The following is a 16,706-nucleotide window of genomic DNA, read 5'->3' on the forward strand; positions in this document are numbered from 1 at the left end:
TGAACATGAGGTAGAATGTATTTGTACCGACTTGGCCTTCGGTAACCCGACAGCTGTCCAATTTCTAGTTATATCACCTCCGAGGCTAGCAAAGCCTCTTTTGAATCCAGAATCCTTTCATAGATGCCTTCCTTGACATTAGAAAATCATTTTTTCAGTACATTTCACGAAGGAGCTTACCAGAAAGTGGCCATCGGGCTCGTAGGTGTCTGAGTAACCATCTTAACACAGCTATGCTCTCTCTGATCTCTGCCGACGGGTTTCCGTTCCCAATACTCAAAAGCGCCGAAAGGCCTTGATATACAACTCCCACCAGAAGAAATGTACAATGACCCTGCCGTAAGTCCACCGGAGAAGGTCCTTGCTGGATTCCAGATGCAACTCGGCAAAGCGTGTCGAGGGCATGATGGGTCTCGACATATGTATCTTGCTGCGTGTCTTGTCGAGATCGCATATTCAACTGCTGCCAGTAATGTTCTTGGAGGAGGAAGACACCGCTGCCATGGATGGGTAAGCTTTTGACTTTTCTCCTCCTGAGCGGTTTAGATACGACTGTCTGGCAGTGCTTACCTGTAAGATATCAGGCTTTGGCAGCAGAAGGGCAGCCTGCGGACGGTGACTTCCACTTCATTAGCCCGAGCTAGGGCTTCGAATGTGCGGCATAGCTGTGCTGTCTCCGATAATAGGCTGGTCTTGCTGAGGTCAGTAGAGACTGCAGAAAAGGATCTGATGGTAGCGAGGGCTTGGCTGATCAGGTACGTCGCCTGAGCTAGTCTGCCGAAATGGCCAATTTTGAATACGAACCCCTGGGATATGGGGACCGCATCCTCCGGCTCTGAGGTCTATAATATCCAAATCAGAACGCTGAGACTTGCAGTAGAGGAAGGGAAATGGTTCTGACCGCGTCGTAGAACTTGTCATCGTCGACCGGGAGAAAATCTTCAAATACGGGATCCTCCGTCGCCAGGACCCGAGCAGGGTTTGTGAAGTTTAAGAATCTGTAAAATGCGTCAATTGGAGCACGATCTCCGCGAATCGCAATGACCAGTAAAGTAAATTGGATAGAAGTGACGGACCGGTCCAGGGTTAAGATGGCCCACCAAACCCTTCGCTTCTCCTCAATCTCCATCCAAGACGCTGTGCGAGTATGCTCTCCACCCAGCCTACATTTATTGATCTTGTCCAGCCCCATGGCGATAGCATACCGGGAACAGCCTCCGACTGTCAAATAAGCTGCAGGGTAGATCGCATCACCTATCTCAAAAACCGCAATGAGTATAGCGGCCTGTAAAACTTGAACACACAAGTCTCCTGTACTCTCCACTTCGGAGTAGAATTTCTTGATTAACCGATACAACGAGGTCCGTTTTTCATCATCTACTGGCAAGCAGCACAGCTTCATGCACAGATGTAGCAAGACTGTTGGACGTCGGCATGGTGATAACGGATTGAGCACAGCGGCCAAGTGGCGCTTCCGACTAACGATAGGCATCCATGTCATCTGGAAGAACTTGCTGGCTGTCTCCAGAACCTGCTGGCTATCACCTAGGTGCAAGGAAACCTCGTCCGGAATGCCTAGGTCCAGGCGAGGGATTTCTAAGCCAGCCTCACGGAAGAGGTCGGGTGCGAGGAAACTAATAGCGGCGTTCACAGCAAACGAAGAAGTAGAAGTAGGCGAGACGGGCTGAAACTCGGATGCATTACTGCTCTGTGCAACGACAGGCTCCGCATGGGCTGAGTTGGAATCATCGCCTGATTCTGATCCACGGACACCGCTGGGAGGCGAGGCAGCACGTTGGCCGCGTCTGCGGGGGTAGCTGCACTTCAGGCCTTTTTTGATACACAGCTGACATGTCGGCAGATTCTTGTCACATCTTCGTTTGCTGCGGCGACAAAAGAAACAGGACGCGAGAGCATGGGATGCCATGATGTTACCGCTGGGTTGCGGAGGTTGCGGAGGTTTGCGGACATCTGCGGGCGCTGCGGACATTTATATGTGGGAATGTGGCAATTCTTCACATTAAATATATCCCCACTAAGTTTTGTATTTATAATCTATAGTTAAGACAGTTGTAGTCAAGGCTATAAGTATAACCGTACTCCTCGCGAAGTCTTTAATCAAAATCATCCCTTAAGTTTCTACTTCAAGCCATCCTCAACTTCAACATGTCCAAGCTTATCATCGTCACCGGTGCCACTGGGATGCAGGGATCAGGCGTCATCGACGCCCTGTCCGCAAACCCAGACTGGAAAGTCCGAGGTCTCACACGAGACACCAACAGCTCAAAGGCCAAGGCGCTCGTCCAGCGTGGTATCGAGATGGTAGCCGCCACCTTGGACGACCAGGACAGCCTCGAGAATGCCTTCATTGGCGCCAACGCCATCTTCGCAGTGACCGATTTCTACGAACCCTTCGCGAACGGGTTGTGCCCGGAAAAGGCCATGCAACTCGAGTATGAGCGAGGCGTGAAATTGGCCCGTGCAGCTGCGAAGACAAGCACTCTCGAAACATACTTCTGGAGCACCCTCCCCGCTGCGAGCGACTTGAGTAACGGCGAGGTGAAGGTCCCGCATTTTGATGGCAAGGGTGCTGTCGATGCGTATATCAAGAATGACCCGGTGTTGAACCCCAAGACGATATTTCTTTTGACCGGCTTCTATGCATCGAACTTTGGCTACCCGCCCTTCACCCCCATTTACTCGGTATGGACTTCCTTCATCTCTCCTTTTCCGATGCTTTGGCTAATGTTCTAAATTATAGAAGCCAGCAGGACAATATATCCTTGCCCTCCCAGCCAAGCCTTCGTCTTATATTCCCTCGCTAGGCCCAGTGACCAACATCGGCATTACCGTCAGCGGTCTTCTGCAACACCCATATCCCAAGGCAGCGAGTGGTAGCAAGGGAGGCCGATATGTCCACGTCACAACGGGAAAGTACCAAGTCCAGGAATATTTCTCGAAATGGGCGGAGATTGCAGGGAAGGGGAAGCTTCAGGTTCTGTCAGTCCCATTCGAGCAATTTGAAGCGCTCCACGGCATGTGGGGGACTGAATTGGGTCTTATGGTGAAGTTCTGGGAAGTGGCTGGAGCCCCGAAAATGTGGGAATCAGTTGGGGAGGGAGATGTTATGGTTGATTCTCGTGAGCTCGAGGGCGTCAAGGATCGTTTGGTCCGTGCTGAGGAGATTTGGAGACAGGCAGATTGGAGTTGGATTTAAGATTCCTGTATAGTACGCCCATGGCAGCCTAGTGCCGTGGGTCAGCTCTGCGCAATAAGTTGATTTAAACTAATACATGGCTGAACATATATCACTGATCACTAAATCTTTCTCCTTTATGGCTGGTTCAAACCCGGGGATGCGTGGTACTGGTATGTGCCAGCACGACTTGATCCAACATCAATCTTCACAAACACAGGCCATTTGTCCAGGCCTGGAGCACTTGAAGTCACGTCGTCCAGAATATCAAGTTGTCCTTCGTTATCGACCATAAGCGAAATCTTTACCCGCTGAGATATATTCGCGAGGCGCTGTAATGCATGCCGAGTAATAGGAAGACTGTACAGGCACTGCTATAGTCAGACTCTACAGTAATAACCAAAAACATAGCAATATATACCTTGTCGAGAATTCCTTTGTCGACTAGTGAAAAGGCCCCTTCGATCCCATATACTATACATAGAACTATCTTCTATAATTTCCTCTGTCAAGCATTATCCGCATTACTTCGAGACTCTGCTTAGTTTACAAGGGTCAGTCTATTGCAGATGTCTTTGCTTCACCCCGACCGACCTTTAGCGTCTTGACATGGGGCCGAAAGGTAATCCCTAAGTCGCGTACATTTTCGAGGAGTCTGCGAATGTTGTCTTTCAATACAGGAAGACTCAGAACCAATGCCGGTGTCGGTAGAGTAGAGACATGATTGTTGCGGTGGGATTCGTGGTGTTGAATTAAGAAGTCTATATCTAGGTAGGCCCTTACAGCGATAATAAGGCAATACTTCCACCCTCTTCCCAGATACTCATCAAATACGTGTCAGATGCTTCAAAGGGGTGTATCAGATGCTTAAACAGCGCGGCTAAGCAGCAACCCCCATCCAGCCAATCAGAGAATAGACCGCGCTGTGCTGAGCCCTCAGTCAGACACAGAGCAGCAGGCAAGGTCATCATTCCCCCGCATGGTACTCAGCATTGCTTTGTGGGGTATTAGACTATTGCAATCTTCAAGATGGATATATTCTGGCAAATCGGATATTGCCGATGAGAGATGGGAGAATATCGCAGGTAAGCAAGAGCAGGCAGCCTCCCTCCAGAGACTCAGCACCAACCCAGTCCCAGTCGACGGCCAAATGCACCAGCTGCGAAAGAACTTCTCCCCTTTTATCCTAAAAGCTGCTCCCATCCCCCGTCCGTCCCTCAGTTTTAAGACTAGCGGTCGCTCCTTCGGAAGGGCTCTTTTGGCCACGGTGATGCTTCAAACTGTTTAGCTAGAATATGACATGACTGTCACTTGTAAAGCCCAACATATGAAGAACGTACTCCTCAATATAATTGTGCCGCAAGGCACTCTCGTTTTCAGGGCTGCCAGGACTCGTGCCATCAGACCAGACTCCGTATAGAACCTTATCGAGGTCAAGGAAGCTATACATCTCCCCATCGAAGAATCTTCATATATTGAGAGGAAAGGTGTTCCCCGTCTGGATGGCTCGGGCTGCGGTGTTATTCATCGACTTTAGCCACTCAATTAATAACCTTCTAGAATCGCCATGAAGTCCGTCGCAACAGGGTTCCTAATTGGGGACGGGGGCGCCTGCCCAGGCGCGAAGGATAGGTATTAGAAATATAGATTTATTAGCATTCTATCTGTGTATAGCAGTAATTCTATAGTAAATAGCCAAGGAACGATCCTGAGGTCTTAATGGATTCATCATGGGCTCTCCGTCGTGGACGATCCTTCCGAGATCGCTCTCCTAATTCCGAAACGAGTCAGTGATAACTACAGAAATGAGGAACGATAGTTTCTGCCCCTTGCTTTGTGTCCCCTTGCTTTGTGCCTGTCTGAAATCTCTTCGCTCTACTTGAAGAATAACTTAAAATAGCCGCCGTTTTCGTTGATGTACCATGAATCGATGATTGCAAGATCTCCTGTTTTTATAGTATCAGAAAATACATAAAGCAGTCTATAGTCTCTGTGATTCACCAAGGTATTTGCGATACGCGACCAGATGACTATACGACGAGCTATTCTCGGGCTTCATCCTCTGAAAGCCTGGCCCTGTCGACGGATCCAATTCCCAGTAGTCGCACCGACCATGGCGGCCAGGAAGTCCAGCACCAAATACTTTGAAGATACACACTCGTTCGATACAATCGCGGAACCAGAAATCCTCAGAACTATTCTCCGAGATGATATCTTCATATTCGCTTTACCACTCGCTATCTTGTGCCAGTTCGCTCACCCGGCCCTCGCAAAAGGTAGCTATAGACACTCCAACTTCTCCTCACGGCTCGAGAAGCGCCTTCGCAACACCTTCCGATTCTGCAATGTGGTACTATTTGGCACACAGCAGGAAAAGCAGTCTATAGTCTCTGTGATCCACCGACATCACTCCCGCGTCAAAGGAGCTGGCTATGATGCAGATGACCCCGAACTGCATCGATGGACCGCCGCGACGATGTTCATGAGTATACTCACTGTACAGGAGGAGTTCATCGGAAAGATGCCACAAAGCATGAAAGAAGCGCTGCTGCAAGAATCAGCCATATTTGGATCCTCACTGAAGATGCCTCCTACAATGTGGCCGTCAACCCTGGATGAATTCTGGAAGTACTGGAATCATAATATTGCTACGCTGGAAATCACCCCCGAAGCGCGCAGACTGAGCCAGCATATCCTCTACCCTCAAAACACGCCGCTTTGGATGTCCATGGGAGCTCCGCTCATGCGTCTCGTTACTGTGAATTGGCTACCAGACCGGCTGGCGAGGGAGTATAGTTTCCAACCTTCCACGATGAGCGAGCATATGTACTACCAGTTTGCGCTGTCGATCCGTGTGGCATATCCACTGATTCCAACAGTTTTCAAGCAGCGGCAGCATCGCTTTTATATGACGGATCTTCAACAGGCACTCAAACGGCTGAGGAGGGATTAGGATGCCTATTGTTTAGTTAACGCTCGTAGGCCGAAGGATCTGGCCATGGCTCACCGACTCTTGATTCAGGAGATCGCCCGGTGCCTTGCGTCGGAAATCAAGATCGATCGAACCGTGGCTTCAATATTCATGCAAGAGGTCCCACTAGCCTCGCGAGTGAGAGCGAAAGGGGACAGTTATCTTACGTATCAGTGCTCAAGGGGGAGCTCGAAGAAACCCCCCGGCTGTCCAGCAATATTTAGCTCAGGCTACGCATCTACAAAACACTTGAAAGATCTCCATAATTGCTCTTCGCTGCTTTTAGCTCATCGCTTTCCGGTCCCATCACCTGCCGTTACAGATATGACCCGCGCTGAGGGGATCCCTCGCCGCGTGCTGCTTGTAAGCACGCCACGGACTGCTAGCAATCTGTTGCTGCAGATGCTGAATATCCACGGACAACCCAACGCTCTGACGAACGAAAGAGGCGGGTACTTCTTTTATCCATATTTCCTCCATATCACCACGACTGGACTATGTGATAAGCCAGTCGGGCAATGGAGTGACGAGGAAAAGCAAAAGACAACGAGTACTTTCCAAAGCAGTATCCACAATATCGAGACCTACTCGAAACAGGCGGAGCATGAGAACAAGATCATGTTCGCCAAAGAACACTCCTTCTGGTTCGCGCATCCAGCATCGCTCCAGAAACTGAAAGTTGGGGTTGATGACGACGAGTTCACGCGAGACTTTCGATCCGGAATTCATATCCCTGAGAGTTATGGCCCTACACGGACTTATTCCCCTTCCAACAAGACTGTGCTTTCAGATGAGTATCTGCGTACCTGGCAGATGGCCTTTATTATCCGCCATCCGGCCCTGGCGTGGCCATCGCTGTACCGGGCTGCATTGAAGATCGCGGATGAGCTGGGCTTGACAGAGGCGCAATTCAAAAGCGCAACATCGGTAAGGAATATGACCTTCCACTGGGCCCGCAGCCTTTTCGACTGGTGCATGGAGCAACCAGGTACACCAACACCGATGGTGGTGGATGCACACGATCTGATCCACGCCCCGGAGATAGTACTCAAATTCTGCGAGCGGCTGGGGATAGACCAGGATGTGGTCAGATTCGAGTGGAGTAGGAATGATGATCAGAATCCGGGAGGTGCTGTTAATATCGCAAAGTCCGAGCAATCCCGGCACGAACGCCTTGCCCCTATCATGCTATCCACGCTCAACGGCTCGGCTGGTGTTATTAAAGACAAGGCCCCGGGATGTATTGATATACCTGCCGAGGCTGCAAAATGGAGTATGGAGTTTGGTGAAGAGGCTGCTCGGTCTCTTGAGAAGGCTGTTGTGGATTCCATGCCGGACTATGAGTTTCTCAGATCTCATCGAATAACTGTCTAATTTTTAGCATCGCTTTCTACAACTTATGGAGACTGGGATGTAATCTCCTGTTAGCCTTTATGTATAACTTTGTCCTGGCCGGCTTGTGTGCCCATATAAATGTGAGTTTCTGAAAAGCATACATTATACATAGACATGGGGAATCTATGCATACCAAGACATTTAACATGAACTTCCAAAACGTAATTGATATCAGTTGCGCGACCGTGCCTTCGAGCGCCCCGATCCAAAGTAAATACCTGTAATCTCTCTCGTTTGTGGCTGGTTCAAATGGGATGCGTGTCACTATCAAGTCCGGAGAATGCACTGCTGACTGCAAAGTTTGATCCCCACCCAATAATTGGACTTCTGCTACGACTCAGGGGCCGTAACAGGAACACGAGCCTTCTAAGACTTGCACGAGTCAGCCGTCAATGCTCTGCAGGCAGTTCCGGCCGACCGGACACCGAGCAGAGGCCAGAGCCGGGGTAAATTTTTGGAATGAAGATCGCAATAGACGGAAGAATTGGAGAATCGCAGCAGCGAGTCGAACTGGGTTCTGTTCCCCACCGAACACGAGCTGTGGTGGCGGATCTGCGATGATCTGACGATGCAGCGGATTCCGACTGGCTGGGAATTCGAGAACCGATCGATTCTGGCTCTCTCCAATAGGCGACCCTCTTTTTGAAACTTTCGCCAAACTCTCGCCATGACCGGGTTTCCGTCAGCCATGCTGGAGCCCTGGGTTCAAATGAGGCCCCGTCGCCCCTTTCGCACGCAGGGCTGAGCGTCAGCCTCCAGACTCCTCGCGTGCTGGACCGCCAGGCAATGAGAAAAGCAATACAGCCATGGCTGCACTGATCCGCGCCCTGTATTTACTGCAGAGCGAGGATGCCAGGCCTGGCGACCTGCAGCTCGAGCCTCGAGCCGGCAAAGGCCCGCCGCCCCATGAGCCTGTCGTGGGCGCAACGAGGGCCGGATTCATCGCGATGGGAGTCTGCGGCCTCCTTTCGTTCCTTGCGACGTTCGGCCTGCTCGTCTTCCTAACGTACAGATTCATCTACTGGGATCGCCACTATAAACGGCCGCTCGCCCGGAACCAGTACGTCGTCCTGATCTACAACCTGCTTCTCGCCGATCTGCAGCAAGCGACTGCATTCCTCCTATGTCTGCACTGGGTTCGGAAGGGGTCGGTATACTATCCAAGCGCTGCCTGTGTCCTGCAGGGCTGGTGGATTCAAACCGCCGACCCGGGGAGCGGGCTGTTCGTGATCGCGATCGCTATACACACCGGTGCTGTTGTCATGCGAGGGAGCCAGCTCCCATACCGGGCCTTCGTGGGCTGCGTTGTCGCATTGTGGGCCTTCATCCTCGTTCTCGGATTCATCCCTATAGGCCTATACGGGTCCAAGACATTTGTGATCTCAGAAGCCGGCTGGGTATGCCCAATTTCACTCTGATAGATACACCATGATACTAACAGTACAGTGCTGGCTGAGCCCCGAACACGAACGCGAGCGCCTCTGGGGCCACTACTTCTGGATCTTCCTCTCCGAGTTCGGCACCGTCGTGCTGTACAGCATCATGTTCGTCTTCCTGCGGCGTCGAATGATGCAGACCGCCCGGCTGCGCCCAAACCACAAGGAGAGCATGAACCGGATCAACCGCGTCGTCATCTACATGGTCATCTACCCAGTCGCATACGTCATCCTGTCCCTCCCGCTCGCTGCCGGTCGAATGTCTAGCGCGCGCCATATCGTCCCTAGCCACCCCTACTTCGCGACTGCCGGGTCGCTGATGGCACTGTCGGGGCTAGCAGATGCAGTCATCTACACGCTAACCCGGCGCCAGCTCCTGGTCGACACGGAGTCGAACGTATCCCACGAGATCTACGCGGCGTATTCGATGACGCATAACCACCAAACGCACATCAGCACGACGCACGAGACGAGGAAACGGGGCCGTGTGGGCTCGCGGCTGCGCCGGGGCCTGCAGACGCTGAACGACAGTGTGTTGGATAATCGGGACGATTCGACGGAGGAGATTGTGAAGAAGGGCGATACGGAAATGAAGAATATGAATATGGGCCATGGTGTTTATCAGGAGACGACGTTTGAGATTACGCACGAGGCTGCGGATCCGGGGGACTCGCGGTCGAAGAATAGACATGCTGAGTAGGATTAATGAATATCGATGTTGACATTTGATCCTTATATTAGAATCTTAACCAAGAAGGCGGACCGATAGCATCTCTCGGGGTTAACGACAAGGTAAAAATGTACTCGTGAATTAGAATTAATTACAGATTCCAGACATCACCACCATAAATATTTGGCCACCATAAATATTTGGAGGATTCAGCAATAGATCATTGATCGAGATTTGAACGCTCTCGCTCCGATATCTGTACCATCATATCCGACTGCAAGAACAGCCCATTCCGATTCACACTCTGCCACGGCCGCGACGGGTCAATAAGGACAATATCATATCTCAAAAATATCTGTTAACCCATTAGCATCACCCTATAAAAAATGGAGAATATGATCACCTCCGCAATCGCCTTCGAAACCTCAATAAGCGCCACCTGCTTACCCAGACAAGCATACCTCCCCGATCCAAACACCAGATCCATAGTCCTGTTCATACTGAGGAGTTGCTCCTCCCCAGCCTCAACCCAACGATCTGGGCGGTATAGCTCGGCATCGCTCCCAAAGACGTTTGTGTCTCGATGCACTCCCCACCCGGAGTACCCGATCTGCGTACCCCCAGGCACGAATCGTCCGTCGAGGGTATCGCCATCTGGGGGGACAATCTTTTGCATGAGACCGACAACCGGGGGCCAGATCCGGAGGCTTTCTTTGACGCAGGCCTGGAGGTAGGGGAGGGAGAGGGCCTGTTCGTATGTGATTATCGGGCTTGAGAGCTGGCCTTGGGAAGCTGCGTTGTCGAGTTCCGTTTGCAGTTTCCCCAGGGCTAGGGGGTTTGTGATTAGGAAGAGTGTTGCAGTTCGGATTGTGGTCGCTGTTGTATCGGATCCAGCGAAGCTGCAATGGTAAGTAAGAATCAGTATCAGAATCAGTATCCGTGATGGAAGACTCACATCTGCAGGACTGTTTCCTGCTCTGCTTCTTCCTGGCTCAGTCCATGATTCACAAACGAACCGAGCATATCCGGCCGAGTTTTCCTATCTGGTCCATATCGCTGTGCGACGATTCTCTTCGCGACTCTGATCTTATTAGCCCCATCTGACGTGCCTTGTAGACAGATCATACCCCATTAACAACCCAGCACCCTGCGCATCTGTCGGTTTCGGCATCGCCAATTGACTGATCCCCGGGAGACGCATCACCTTCTCCAAGATGGGCAACGTCGAGAACCACTCAAAGATAGGCAGCATAGCCGTTTGGTTCGCGATATACCCGTGCAAGTCCTCATTATGCTCTAGGAAGCCCATGGGCTCACCGAATGCGACCGCGGTGATAATATCAAGCGTGAGGAACTGACACAGGCGGGCAATATCGACAGCGCGAAAGTCCGTTTGGGACGAGGTATAGTGCTCGCGAATGAGTTTAAAGAAGCTGGTGAGTTGGGCGTCGATGCTCTGTTCCAGGTGGAGGTTTTCTTTTCCGGAATACTATACCGTCTATTAGTTGATACCGACGAACGAGGTGGGGTTTAGTACCCCCGGAACGAGTTTATTTCGCAGCTCGACATGGCGCTCCTCGTCGCGCTCGCAGAAGACGTGGTTGAGGCTGTGGCTGAATGCTGTTGCGTTGTACCAGTCCGACCGCGTATACGGCGAGCGCACGGCGCTGATTTTGCGAATAATGTGCGGATCGTCGGTGACCAGGTCGTTTGGACCGATTCGTGTGAGGTGGCCTATTGTATTTGCATTAATACATGAATACATGAATATATCCATATATCGAAGAGTGCTGGATGATTACCGTACTGCTTGCAGGCCTCGGCGACGTCCAGGTGCATGCGGCCATGTAGGGTGCTCCGCATCATCCACAACTTGGACCAGGCTGCGACCGGGGGTCCGGGGAACTGGCGCAGTCGAAGATATGATCGTAGCGATTGGATGAGCCAGAAAGCAGTTGTGAGGGTGGCAACCCACCCCCATAGGGACAGGCACGGTGCCAGAGAGTCGCCCATACTCTGGAGTCGGGAACAAATTCAACACCAAAGGCCACACAAAGCAACGAACAACGGCATTGTCAGTTGTGCCAAAAGAAACACACAGACCATCACCTGACGTGGAGACTTCATCGTGTCATTTCGTCCATTAGGGGAGTCCTTATTCGCTGTCGCTGCACCGCACTGCCACCACAGCTGCTCGAGGACAGTTCCCCTGCTAAGACTGCAGCTAAACCGTTCTGGATTCGCATTAATAAGTTGGAAAACGTCGTCCCCGCCTGTTGCGAGTCCGAGCCGTCCCGTGCCGTTCCACAACTCGCTCCTGTCCTGCTCTCCTGGAGGCCTGACATCCCAGGGAGGTTCAACCAGCACCATGGTGGAGCACGACCCCGAACAGTTCATCGAAGTCGAGGTACGTCTTATTTCCCAATGGTTTGCAAGAGACAAGGCAACTGACAGCTGCAGGACGACGCCGATTCCACGCTCGGATCGCAAATGTGTGCCCCCACTTGCTGACCCTGACCGCTGCTTTGGGACTGACAATGCCACAGTGCGAGTGAAACATCCTCCCTACAGAGCCTGGTTCTGCAGTTTGAGTATGAAAATGGCCGGTAAATCTCCCTCTAGACTGTTGATTAGTTCATCGCTGTTAATGGTGATCGGCGTAAAGGAGGTACCACTCCTACCAGTCTGGGCGTAAGTGCCAATCCACCCCTGAGTTCAGAACTTCAAAGTCCCGATGCTAACGGCTATCCAGATTATGCCTTTCCCAATGATGAGGTATTTCCCTCTGGACCCCTTCCCAGTTCAGATAGTCTTACCGTGTTCAGGATGAACTGGCCCGCATGGACCTCGAACATCATATCTTCCTGCTGCTGCTCGATGGCGAATTGCATTTAGCTCCCGTCAAGACCCCACAGCGCATCCTCGATCTGGGGACCGGCACTGGGATCTGGGCCATTGATGTGGCCGACAAGTATCCGGAGGCCTGTGTCATTGGAACTGATCTGTCGCCGGTGCAGCCTTCATTGTATGTCGGGCATACACCCCACAGCATATGAGCAGGGATCACAACTAATAATACAGCGTCCCTCCCAATCTCGAATTCCAGATCGACAATTTCGAAGACGACTGGACCTTCCGCCGCGACTCGTTCGATCTCATCCACTCCCGGCTGCTGCTGGCCAGCGTCTCCGACTACCCCAGGCTCCTCAGCCAGGCCCTAAAGTACTCCTCTTCAGCAGAATGTCACGTCAATGATAGCTAACAAAGTACGGTAGGGCCCTCAAACCAGGTGGATACCTGGAAATGCACGAAGTGGATCCCGGCTTCGAATGCGACGACGACTCGATCCCAGAAGACAGCAGCGCACTGCAATGGTCGAACCTGTTCTTCGAGGGGTGCAAGAAGATCGGACACCCGGTTCCCTCGCCGACCGAGTATAAGACGCTGATGGAGGATGCGGGATTCGTCGATGTCAGGCTCAAGGTTGTAAAGCGCCCGTCGAATGTCTGGGCCAAGGAGAAGAACTTGAAGCGGTTGGGTTTGTATACACTTACCAACCATTTGAATGGATTGCATGCATTCACCATCGGTCTGTTTACGAGAGTCCTCGGATGGAGTGTCCCTGAGGTCGAGGTCTTCCTTGCAAAGTGTCGTAAGGAGTGGAAGGACAGCTCCATCCATGCCTACCAGAGAGTGTACGTCTATTCTTCTATAATATGTATATCTGCATACTGACCTGTACAGGGTATTTGTTTATGGAAGGAAACCTGATATCTGATTTAACTGAAATTCTATTATCTGCGCTTAAGCCGTCGCAACATACTATACAAAATACCAGAGCTCTGAATAACCTCCCCCCCAGTATCTGCCTGCTCCCCTACCAACTCCCTCATCACCATCTCAAAATACGCCTCACAGTCCACCCTCCCCGGCGCCAATCTACTTGAACTCAGCAACGTCCCCATAACCTGCAAATCATGCACCCTAAGCGCAAGCAAATCCCTAATCTCATCCCCCCAAAGCTCCCCATCCCTCTTCTCCAGGAACGTAATGCCCCTATACATCGAGACCTGGCTCGCATGCCGCCACCTGCCCCAATAATCCACCCAGTCCTTCCAGTCTTCGAACTCCGGCTCATCAATCGACCGCGTCTGCAGCGTATCCGCCCACACCACATCCGCGAATTTATCCTGGATATGCCGGAGTCTCTCGAGCGCGAACTTTGACCAGACGGGCTCGCGCGCCTCCACGCGCCACCGCCATAGCCGGGTCGGTATCCAGAAGCCGATGGTGATTTCGAAGGTTTTGACGCCTTCTTTGGCGATGAAGCGGGCGAGGTGCTCGACTACCATTCGGGACTTTGGGGCGTCGAGGTCGGCGAGATGGGTTCGGACGGGGAGGGTGCCTGATGCTTCGATTCCGATCCACTGGGAGCTGTTCATTTTGTATGGGTTGCTATAAGATTAGATAGGGATACAGTTTCCGGAAAAGGTAGATCTAGGCATTTGAAAGATTGATCAACACTTGGGCATTTATGTAGTTATTGAATGACGGGGATAAAGCGCCACATAACAAAGATATTTCGGTGCTATAAACAAACTATAAAGCTTCTTTCGGCTAGATTCGCTGTTTCAGGATTGACTGTAGTAGACAAAGATATAAGGACCATTATTGCCTTTCAGCACCATCGACCGTTTATCTGGCAGGGTGATATTCACTGCGTAAATCTCATTTCAACAAATTACTGAGTAGTGGACAGTGGAAGTAGCCGAAATAATATGCTATCCTAAACTCCCTGGTCTGCGGTCTGCTTCGATGCCAATTAAACCATAGACCACAATAAATGCCATGGGCCAAACGCCAAAAGTAATAATACGACAATCGATCACCTCATCCCATTATAATTCTCCCCCGACCTCCTAATACTCTCCATCGGGTCCAACAGCGCCCTAACACCACCACCGGGGCTGGCCTCATGCAACGAGCGTCTCCGTTGCTCACGCAAGTTCCTCTCCGTCTCCATAAGCATATCCTGGACCTTCCTCGAGCCCGCCGCCGTCTTGACCTCGCCCGAGTTGAGGATGCCCGTCAGCGAGGCCTTGATCATGTTCCCGCAGCCACTTTGGTCGCTTTTTTGTCTTGACGGGGATATCGAAGGGGCGTCGCTGGGGGAGTTGTAGGATATAGAGCGTTTTGTGTCTCTTGGTCGCTCGACTGTGGGGATTTTGTTTGCGGATGCTGAGGGGCGTTTGGTGTGGTTGTCCTCGGACATTGTTGCGATTCTGCGTTGGTCAGGTTAGTTCTCCAGATGTCAGGTTCAGTGGGAATAATACCTTGCACTGTTTTATCGGATATTTACTAGGCCATGTGGTTTAACTGTTATCAAAGAATGGCGTTGTTAGATATCGCGGGGAAACGTGTCCCGGGTTAAATTAGAAATGATGAAAGCAGCCACAGCGAGACAGGCCACCACCTGGAGACCCTCAGTCTGGGAAACCGAATTCACCGAAGCAGGCCGGCCATTGGCCAATTCATGTCTGAGCCATGGAAACCAGCCAGAGTGCCAACCACACAAAGGCTAAAGAGGGTCGGTTGATCATCCGCTGAGCAAGACAGACGTCATTCTTACAGCGAGGCTGAGCTTGGCAGTGGCCAGAACATTCTGTAGGATACATAATAATATTGATTGCACTGAAGAGTACATCATACATAATAAATATCGAGTCAGGGGGGGTCTTTAGAGTACAATGTACACCTCAAGTAGTCCTCCCTGTCGCGGACTTTAAACCGGTATTCATCCCCGCGGTCCAGATACACCACCCTCCCACCGAACCCAGCCTTCTCGATCTCGGTCTTGAAATCCTCCAACGGACTCGCAAACACATCATAGTCATCGTAGTGGATGGGGATGGTAACATTCGGTTTAACCGTCTTCACCAGCTCCGTCCCCTGCTGCGCATCCATCGTCAGCATCAGCGTGAACGGGTTCATCCACGGGCCAGGCACAGTCGTCCCGCCCAAATGAATCAGCATCAGGTCGAACGTGTCATAGATTCTCGTGGGGATAACGGTCAGCTCCTCGTGCATGAGCGTGTCCCCGGTGATGTAGATCCGGTAGCAGACTTTGAAGTTGAGCGGGTCTTCGCCGTAGCCCATCTCTACAATGTAGCCGTTGGTAGGCGGGGCCTATATGACTTCAATACACTTGCCACGCATAGGACATGCAGGGCTAGATACATACCGCACCAACAAGGTCATTGAACATCTCAACGGCTCTATAGTCAGGCACATGCTTCCCAGGCATCCCAGTGATGCAAAACCCAGGCTTTTCAGGACCCGGTAGATCGCATTTAAGAGTCACCATCATCCGGTGCAACGGCTCCAGCTCGTAGAGGTTAGTAAACGGGTCGTCCTTCGAGCCCAAGATCGATCTCGCATGCGGCGTCGAGATGATCGGCAGGTCTCGCCGCAGGGACTCCTCGACGTGCTGGTCGAAGTGGTCGGCGTGGTAATGCGAGAGCAGGACCACGTCGATGCGCGGCAGCTGATGAAGGTCCACGGCTGGGTTTGTCTTGCGCTGGCTGTATACACCAGGGCCAAGGTGGACGTGGTCGCCAGCGTGCAGGAAGTTTGGCTGGGCTGTTAGTGAATATCTGATCCATGTCGGGAATACCCACATCAGTCATGATCCGGACGCCTTGCCATTCTCTAGTGGTCTCTCAGCATGGTCTCAAGAAACGTATGTTGTCCGTACATAATGGTAGTAGCCGTTCCCACAAAGTAGACAGACCCATTCTCCCCTCCTGGGTCAGAAGGGTGCGTGTTGCTGGCCTTTGGAGTCGGCAGGCTCTTGGGCATGTCTGCCGCAACACCATCTCGAGTCGCGGCCTGGACGTTATCTGGGTCGACGATTATACGCTGCAATAGGGAATAATCTGCCATATTGAACTTGGACGAATTTGGGAAAATACCATGGTCTGGGAGCTTGAAGTTATAGGAGTTGAGTACGTGGTCGTGACGTCAAATAGACAGCACAAT

General features: G+C 51.7%; 10 protein-coding genes across 10 annotated transcripts; 5 read left to right on the top strand and 5 right to left on the bottom strand.

Moving 5' to 3' along the window:
- Window positions 1–68: 68 nt before the first annotated feature.
- On the bottom strand, window positions 69–1,990 carry APUU_40169A (Zn(II)2Cys6 transcription factor; the record flags this gene model as incomplete). The annotated part of the gene is made up of 4 exons (XM_041703211.1): window positions 69–127; window positions 181–497; window positions 571–842; window positions 902–1,990. 4 exons carry the CDS (start codon window positions 1,988–1,990, stop codon window positions 69–71), a joined length of 1,737 nt encoding a protein of 578 aa, XP_041555919.1.
- A 176-nt stretch (window positions 1,991–2,166) lies between these two features.
- Window positions 2,167–3,217, top strand: APUU_40170S (uncharacterized protein; the record flags this gene model as incomplete). Its single annotated transcript, XM_041703212.1, has 2 exons — window positions 2,167–2,703; window positions 2,762–3,217. The coding sequence occupies 2 exons, from the start codon at window positions 2,167–2,169 to the stop codon at window positions 3,215–3,217; spliced, it is 993 nt and encodes a 330-aa protein (XP_041555920.1).
- Window positions 3,218–5,309: 2,092 nt separating this feature from the next.
- APUU_40171S (oxygenase MpaB family protein) lies at window positions 5,310–6,149 on the top strand (the record flags this gene model as incomplete). Its single annotated transcript, XM_041703213.1, has 1 exon — window positions 5,310–6,149. One exon carries the CDS (start codon window positions 5,310–5,312, stop codon window positions 6,147–6,149), a length of 840 nt encoding a protein of 279 aa, XP_041555921.1.
- A 342-nt stretch (window positions 6,150–6,491) lies between these two features.
- APUU_40172S (uncharacterized protein) lies at window positions 6,492–7,541 on the top strand (the record flags this gene model as incomplete). Its single annotated transcript, XM_041703214.1, has 1 exon — window positions 6,492–7,541. One exon carries the CDS (start codon window positions 6,492–6,494, stop codon window positions 7,539–7,541), a length of 1,050 nt encoding a protein of 349 aa, XP_041555922.1.
- Window positions 7,542–8,368: 827 nt separating this feature from the next.
- On the top strand, window positions 8,369–9,698 carry gprD (the record flags this gene model as incomplete). Its single annotated transcript, XM_041703215.1, has 2 exons — window positions 8,369–8,959; window positions 9,009–9,698. The coding sequence occupies 2 exons, from the start codon at window positions 8,369–8,371 to the stop codon at window positions 9,696–9,698; spliced, it is 1,281 nt and encodes a 426-aa protein (XP_041555923.1).
- A 190-nt stretch (window positions 9,699–9,888) lies between these two features.
- APUU_40174A (cytochrome P450) lies at window positions 9,889–11,681 on the bottom strand (the record flags this gene model as incomplete). The annotated part of the gene is made up of 6 exons (XM_041703216.1): window positions 9,889–10,023; window positions 10,072–10,567; window positions 10,624–10,749; window positions 10,796–11,157; window positions 11,206–11,402; window positions 11,471–11,681. The coding sequence occupies 6 exons, from the start codon at window positions 11,679–11,681 to the stop codon at window positions 9,889–9,891; spliced, it is 1,527 nt and encodes a 508-aa protein (XP_041555924.1).
- Window positions 11,682–12,036: 355 nt separating this feature from the next.
- Window positions 12,037–13,446, top strand: APUU_40175S (class I SAM-dependent methyltransferase; the record flags this gene model as incomplete). The annotated part of the gene is made up of 9 exons (XM_041703217.1): window positions 12,037–12,075; window positions 12,129–12,160; window positions 12,215–12,274; window positions 12,334–12,359; window positions 12,421–12,443; window positions 12,494–12,693; window positions 12,750–12,890; window positions 12,944–13,363; window positions 13,413–13,446. The coding sequence occupies 9 exons, from the start codon at window positions 12,037–12,039 to the stop codon at window positions 13,444–13,446; spliced, it is 975 nt and encodes a 324-aa protein (XP_041555925.1).
- Window positions 13,447–13,462: 16 nt separating this feature from the next.
- On the bottom strand, window positions 13,463–14,110 carry APUU_40176A (uncharacterized protein; the record flags this gene model as incomplete). Its single annotated transcript, XM_041703219.1, has 1 exon — window positions 13,463–14,110. One exon carries the CDS (start codon window positions 14,108–14,110, stop codon window positions 13,463–13,465), a length of 648 nt encoding a protein of 215 aa, XP_041555926.1.
- A 443-nt stretch (window positions 14,111–14,553) lies between these two features.
- Window positions 14,554–14,940, bottom strand: APUU_40177A (uncharacterized protein; the record flags this gene model as incomplete). Its single annotated transcript, XM_041703220.1, has 1 exon — window positions 14,554–14,940. The coding sequence occupies one exon, from the start codon at window positions 14,938–14,940 to the stop codon at window positions 14,554–14,556; it is 387 nt and encodes a 128-aa protein (XP_041555927.1).
- Window positions 14,941–15,392: 452 nt separating this feature from the next.
- On the bottom strand, window positions 15,393–16,610 carry APUU_40178A (MBL fold metallo-hydrolase; the record flags this gene model as incomplete). Its single annotated transcript, XM_041703221.1, has 4 exons — window positions 15,393–15,854; window positions 15,910–16,302; window positions 16,346–16,376; window positions 16,423–16,610. 4 exons carry the CDS (start codon window positions 16,608–16,610, stop codon window positions 15,393–15,395), a joined length of 1,074 nt encoding a protein of 357 aa, XP_041555928.1.
- Between the last annotated feature and the right edge of the window lie 96 nt (window positions 16,611–16,706).

This window comes from Aspergillus puulaauensis, chromosome 4, assembly GCF_016861865.1.
Source record: "Aspergillus puulaauensis MK2 DNA, chromosome 4, nearly complete sequence".
NCBI lineage: Eukaryota > Fungi > Ascomycota > Eurotiomycetes > Eurotiales > Aspergillaceae > Aspergillus > Aspergillus puulaauensis.